The sequence below is a fragment of the Aegilops tauschii genome, chromosome 5, assembly GCF_002575655.3.
Source record: "Aegilops tauschii subsp. strangulata cultivar AL8/78 chromosome 5, Aet v6.0, whole genome shotgun sequence".
In the NCBI taxonomy this organism is placed as follows: domain Eukaryota; kingdom Viridiplantae; phylum Streptophyta; class Magnoliopsida; order Poales; family Poaceae; genus Aegilops; species Aegilops tauschii.
The window spans coordinates 24,556,401-24,563,692 of NC_053039.3; the positions used below are offsets into that span (position 1 = coordinate 24,556,401).

General features: G+C 39.5%; 1 protein-coding gene across 1 annotated transcript; it reads left to right on the forward strand.

Moving 5' to 3' along the window:
- Window positions 1–2,877: 2,877 nt before the first annotated feature.
- Window positions 2,878–3,992, forward strand: LOC109744337 (protein P21-like). The gene has a single exon (XM_020303447.4). The coding sequence runs from the start codon at window positions 2,947–2,949 to the stop codon at window positions 3,619–3,621; it is 675 nt and encodes a 224-aa protein (XP_020159036.1). The 5' UTR covers window positions 2,878–2,946; the 3' UTR covers window positions 3,622–3,992.
- The last annotated feature ends 3,300 nt before the right edge of the window (window positions 3,993–7,292 follow it).

Below are 7,292 nucleotides of genomic sequence, written 5' to 3' on the forward strand. Positions count from 1 at the left end.
CGTTAGGCTGGGATAAATCCACTGCGACGGTAGCAGCCTCGTTAGCGGCTTTCGTCTTGGCAAAGATGTCATCTGTCCTGGAGTCATTGTTAGGGGAAGTAGTCAAAGTAGAGGACGAACATGGGGATGGAGCAATCACGCTGAGATGCTTCCCAAAAACCTTATCGCCTTTCTCCTGGTGTAGGACCTCGAAGGATGGTCAGGATAATGGGACATGATCGCCAGAAGCAGCACATAGAGAGGAACGGTGGATGACGACTAGGGTTGCTTGGGGAAGGAGTGAGTGTGTTGGCTGCACCGGCCAACAACTCCAATATATATGTCGTTGGGTAGGGCGTCGTGGGCCTGTGCTTAGGCCGACAACCAAGTCGGCAGACAGCCCCCGGTCCAACGTCTCAGACAATGGCACATCCATTAATGACTCTTTTCTTAATCTAATTAACCATTCATGACCGACAAATATATATCACAAGCATAGGTCTGAGCTCGGTTAACTCATTCACGAGAAACGATGTGCGTGTGGGCCAGGCGAAGGAAGAGGAGCACGTGTGTACCACTCCCCTTCTCAAGCATCCAATGGCATGTGGTAGAGCAGCCCTTATAGAAGGGTCTCAACTCTCTTCAACTTGTGAGGTGGTACTAAACTTCTGATGCACCTATATGGGTCTTAGAGATCAAAAAGAAATTATTGTCTGATATGGGCCGAAGCCCTTATATTGTTCAACATTTACAACACAATGTGTACGCAATTGCAGAGAGGTAGAGAGCTAGTGAGCAAATTTCTACGAGTACTTCCATATTAAGATGCAACACACACTTATCTGCTTGAATGTTACAACAGATTTGTAATCTACTAACTTCGTTCCTAAATATAGGTCTTTTTAGTGATTCCAACAAGACTATATACGGAGCAAAATAAATAAATTTACATTCTAAAATATGTCTATATACATCCATATGTAGTTTGTATTGAAATATCTAAACAGACTTATGTTTAGAAACGGAGGGAGTATTAATTAAAGGCTACCATGGTTTCAGGGGCAAGTAAGTCACTTCTTCCTAGTCTTTTGGCAACCGTAGTTATCTACTTGTAAACGTTGCATAGTTCCTTTCTTGTGCGGAAAATTAATGCTTGGACGTTAATCTCTTACATCACAATACCAGACAGTAGGAGTAAGATGTTACACCTTCTTGGTGGCCCGAACCTGGGTAACTCCAGTGTTCTCTGTGTTGTGTTGCATCCTTTCCGGTCCATGGCGCATGAAGAGGCATAACGTGTTCGGTCCCCGGCCGAACTAACAAGGGATGTCTCAACATCTCAATGTCATGCTCGTAGACACTGACAAAAATCAACACGCTAAAATGCTTTCAAAATTTGTCTTTTTGAAGCATCGGTTTATTGTTTTACAAAGAATTAAAAAAAATCTTTACAATACTTTGCACATATGCAGTACATTCAATAATGTTTGTTGTAAGAAAATCATTTATTAATTTTTTTACTGCATACTTCATTTTACTACCATAAAGATGCATTTTAGTTTGGGAGTAGAAACTCCACGACCTTACCTTTCGTTCTTGACTTTGTGATGTGTTGCATACGTTTTTGGGCATGCACCGGGCTGCAACTGCTCCATGGAATATTGTTCTCGGGAAATGAGAGCTTCAAACTATCTTCATTTTGAGCTCCATGGCATGCCTACACATCATTCACGTGATAATGCGAACTAAGCTGCATGTTGGAGTAGTTAGCATGAAGTAGACCTAGCAGAAACCAGCCCAATGGCGCTGGCCAGTTGTACCCATGTTCAACATACGAGGCCTATAAAAAAACCGTGCACATATCTAAACTAGACAAATGTGAGAGTTCAAGCACTAGACTTGATATTGATGCTCGCATTATTTCTGAATTTATTTTAGGCTTCCAACTATGTTCAGTGAAAAAAGACGTTCACGTCGACTAAGGGGCGCCTAGACAAGAAAAATGTGTATTGATAAAATAAACCCGCTCCCTGGTACAGTTCCACAGCCATGTAAGAAGTTCCACTAAAACAATTTAATTGAGTGCATTATTTAAAATATGAAATTTTTTATTTGAACCGGTTTCAATTCTCTTTATACTTGGTACAATGACCATGAGCGGTGGCAAGTGCATATAATATTTCACAAAGTTCCACTAAAAACAAAACTCACCACGTTTTTGACATGGTCGGGTGATTTCTTAACGGGAGACATTTGGTAATTAAAAAATTATCAGGCCTAAAACACATTTAACATTATTTGTTGGATAAACCTCAAAGGCCCATTGTTATAGGTATATATGGCATTTTAAAGAACATTTTTTCTACTTCCAACATGTTTTACAAATTTACAAGACACATTTGTACCACAACGGCAGAGAGGCAGAGAGCTAGTGAGCAAATTTCTACTCCCATATTAAGATGGAACGCACGCTTATGTGCTTGAACGTTACAACAGACTTGGCAATACATTAATTAAAGGCTACCGTGGTTTCAGGGGTAACTCATTCACTCCTTCTGTAAACAAATGTAAGAGCGTTTAGATCACTAAAATAGTAATCTAAACACTCTTATACTAGTTTACGAAGGGAGTAAATGTAAACGTTACAAAGTTGCTTCTTTTGTGGGAATTAATGCTTGGACGTTACAAACTTATCTTCTTCCAAGTATATAGAACAACGAATTAGTCCTTATCTACTTGTGAACGTTAATAGCAATGAATTAATTGGTGCCATATATTGGAGGGAGCATTCAAACTGCATGACGTTGCACATTTATATAGATACCCACAAATTATCTATATTTAGCAATCCAGGATCGAGCTACAATTAGCCTATAAATACCGTCAGATAGGCCTTCAGTCCACATCGGTCACTGCATACACACACCACCACCACCATCATCAATCACAAGTTCACAACACCCAACCATGGCGCCTTCACTCTTCATCCTTGCCCTCCTCCTCACCGTCGCTGCAACCGACGCGGCCACCATCACGGTGGTGAACAAGTGCTCCTATACGGTGTGGCCAGCCGCCATCCCGGTGGGAGGTGGGACCAAGCTCGAACCAGGCCAGTTGTCCACAATCCACCCGCCCGCCGGCACAAATTCTGGCAGGATCTGGGCGCGTACGGGCTGCAAATTTGACGCCAGCGGCAAGGGGTCCTGTACCACGGGAGACTGCGGCGGCCTGCTGGCCTGCCGTGCCGGCGGGAAGCCACCCGCCTCGCTCGCCGAGTACACTCTGGGGACAGGCAGCAATGCTGACTTCTACGACATCTCCCTCGTTGACGGATTCAACGTGCCGATGAGCTTCGGGCCCGCCGGTGGCAGCTGCCGCGCGGTCAGCTGCGCCGCGGACATCAACGCAAAGTGCCCGTCGGAGCTGAAGGTGGACGGGGGCTGCATGAGTGCCTGCGGCAAGTTCGGCACCCCACAGTACTGCTGCCCGGCGCCAAGTACGCCGGCGACCTGTGGGCCGACGAGCTACTCGCGTTTCTTCAAGGGGATCTGCCCAGACACCTACAGCTACGCCTACGACGACAAGAGCAGCACATTCACCTGCGCCGCCGGAACAAACTACAAAGTCACATTCTGCCCGTAGATCCGTCATCGTCATGCATATTCATGCATGCTAGGAACTGAATTTGGTTTGATGAATAAATATGTACTGGAACTAGAATTAGAATGAATGAATGAGGTAGTTTCCCAAAAAATGTTGTCAAATAATTATAAAACTGAAGCAAATTTCTTCAACTTTTTTCTATGGATAAACCGAATATTACGTGATATAGTTCCACCTAACGAATATTAAGAAAACCAATTGATGGCAATCACTTGCCCCCGTTCTGATCACAAATATGAGGTACTACATGTGTTCTCGATTTGTATCGTCTTGTGACTTCTCAGCGTAAGGTTGTTCGATGAGCTTATAATTAGAATCGATAGATCAATGAGCTTGCTTTTCCAGATTTACTAGTAATTTGTTCTTCATTCTACGATTTGTGATGTTTTAAACTGTTATGTTGCATGTGTTGTGCTTGAGATGCCGATGTACGGCAGTGATAGTCTGGTGCCATTGAGATTGATAATGCCGATGTTGTTACCCCCAAAAGTGGCAAGGCGCGGAAGAGTTGAGATGTGGAAGCATTATGTAAAAAGGCTCATCATGTGTTTTTCCTTGTTGGCTGGCAGCTGTAGAAGCAATGGAGGATCATAAATCATGTTTTCTGTTGTTCATTGCACCAAGACACAACAGCCATGGATGGGATGGGAGTATCCATTTTACTTTTTTATAATCCTGTAGCTAGCGTTGAGTTTGGATGCTTGCTTGTATACTGGGAGCGAATTTTGTTTTGGTTTGGATACTTCTGTATACTCAGAATTTTACCTTTCGGAATCCTCTGTAGTACCTTGTAGTACCTTGTCAGTGAGAAAGAAAGAAGTTTGGCTTTGTGAGAAAGAAAGAAGTTTGGCTTTGAGAAATCCTTGTTGGTATATGCTTGTTCCAACAGAGCCTTTTGACTATGATTGAATGAATCAGTTTAATGAGTTCCAAGCTGTCGTGTTTCTGAATCGCCATGCATATAGTTAGGTGTGCTTGTATGCAGCATTGGAATCAGTCAATTCTAAGCAGATGTAATCCAAGTTTGGATCTATAGGTCCCTTTGGATCTAAAATGATTTGCTTCGACATATGCATTGGGTTGACCATGATTTGAAAACATAGTTACTTATATAATTCTAGTGCACAATGCATCAATTCGATTGGAAGTGAATACAAGCTCTAGCACCTTTTCTTCTTTGTTAGAATTTGATGACAGATGCAATGACAAGGCAGTATCAGGAGGGTTCAAAAAGAAGACATGCGAGTGGCATGAGAATGTTTGTTTGAATCCTCGAAAATGAACTACATATATAATTTAGGCCTCCTTTGGTTCATAGGGTAGGAAAATCATAGGAATAGGAAAGTCATCGGAAATGAGATGACATGCTTCTTAAATCCTGTGAGTAGGAATAGGAAAGGAGATGTCCTTTGATTCACATCATAGGTTTTTTTTATTGAGTCTAGGCTAATGTTTATTTTCCTATGAAATGTGGAGGATAGGAAGAATTCCTCCTTGTGAATAGGACTCTATTCATATAAACCAAAGGGCACTAAAGGAATTTTTCATATAGAAATCCTATCCTATGAAATTCGTACAAAATTCCTCCAAACCAAAGGAGGCCTTACCAGAGTCCAAGTTCATGCCTCTATGATATGTAGACAAAATGAGTAATTGGTTTAATTTGATAATACTCTGGTCCCGATCCATCCACTAGTAGTATTACATGTAACCAAGCATCTATGATTGATTAATGTTGTGGTTGTGGCAATGGGGATGTAAGTACATCTTATCTTATATCTTATAATTACTAATTGGAGGCACATTTTGAGTCTTCATGTTAATCCACATCATCAAGATTAACGTAGCCATTAGATTTAAAATTAGTGGACAAGATCTATGAGAGGTACGTACAATGTTATTTATGAAAAAGACAACACGTACGTGTAACTCAGCACGTACATCACATAGTCGCCTGCAAAAAAAAAAATACACGTCAGAGAGTCCTAAACACCCACGCTAAGTTTCAACCAATACAAAATCCACGGGCCATCTCCCTTTGTGATGGAAAAAAGAAACATATAATGATAGCTCCTGATGCCCCACGTGAGAGTAGAAGTCCAAGTCCCAGTTCCTACACACAAGAAACACGTACATGCATGTTCCCTGTAAATTGGAAAATGAAAACGTAGAAATATATACTCCTCAAGCATCACGTTATAAAAAGAGAGTCTCAATGCCTGATTGAAAATAATAATTCAATCCTACCTTCTGTAATGAAGACCCATACTATAATAATTTAATTTGTGAAATCACCTAATTGTAACATAACAAGAAAAAAAATACAGAAATTGACATGCACAGAAAAATCATATATTAACATAAACTGTAATTTTATGGGTATTTCTAATAGGAATTTTCCACATTCACATTCATTAAAAATTGAATCTTACTGGGTAAAACAAATTTTAAATTATTAAAATATACTCCAAAGTTTAATAATAAAGATAAATAAGGACTATTACCGAATGCAATAAGGACCAAGATAGCTGATGTGAAACATAGATTAGTGGAGGCAAGATATTTTGAAATAGAAGATTCACTCACGTATAACTTATTCAATTTTATCGTCGCCCTACAAATTGTAAATGGACCAGCATGACCATGCGCCCGGATGAGAGGAAATAGCATATTAGCAGGCTGACACACATATTATTATTATTATTATTATTATTATTATTATTATTATTCAACACTAGAAACAATATTTCTCAATTCTTAATGTAATTATGTGAAAAAAGCAATTGGCTTAGCTTCAGAGTATACATGTCAATGTGTGCATAATCTCACCAGATCAGAAAGTGCATACTACGGCTGATTTAAGTCTGCCTACTCAATGTATTACATCCATGCAACATCAAGTATTATTGAAATATAATATAAATGGAAGGGATTAGGGTAAAGGAAGACAGACCTGATGTAATAGGACGATGACGCACTTAGAGAAGTAGTTTTCATTATGCCGGTGCAAATCATTCTAATTTTTCAAAAATTGAATAGTTTTACACAAATATGCTAAGAAGTTACAACAAAGATTGCTGCCAACTACTCTTTAGGGGTAATTCAAACAAATTGATGAGTGCTATTATAAGAGTATGTCACCAAAATGTTCCTACTTTTGATGTTGATGCAAATGATGTTCCTACTTTGGCAAGAAAGCTTCATCAAATAGAAACGTATGAGGATATCTCTGCACCCATCATATGTGTCCAGGAATGTTGATATTATTTGTCAAATCCATTGTAGTTATCGAAGTCATTGAAAGGGAATATTCGATGTTAGATTTTCCTCTAAAAGTGTCAAAATACTAAAATGTGCATCAACATATTTGTAATGTTTGGACGCAAACCAGACATTATTTCAAATATATAGGGTTGGATACATTGTATTAATCTTTTTATTAATATAATCCACATTTTAGTATAAAAGTTCACATGTATTAAATTCTACCACAATATAAATTATATAGTGATTCGTCGGCTCTGTTAAAAAAATCTATGATAAATATTATATGATATTCCATAATAATGTTATGATAGAACATTTTCTAGACCGTGCAGATGCACGGATTGATGACTAGTAATAAATAATGCTGATCAATCAACATGGAG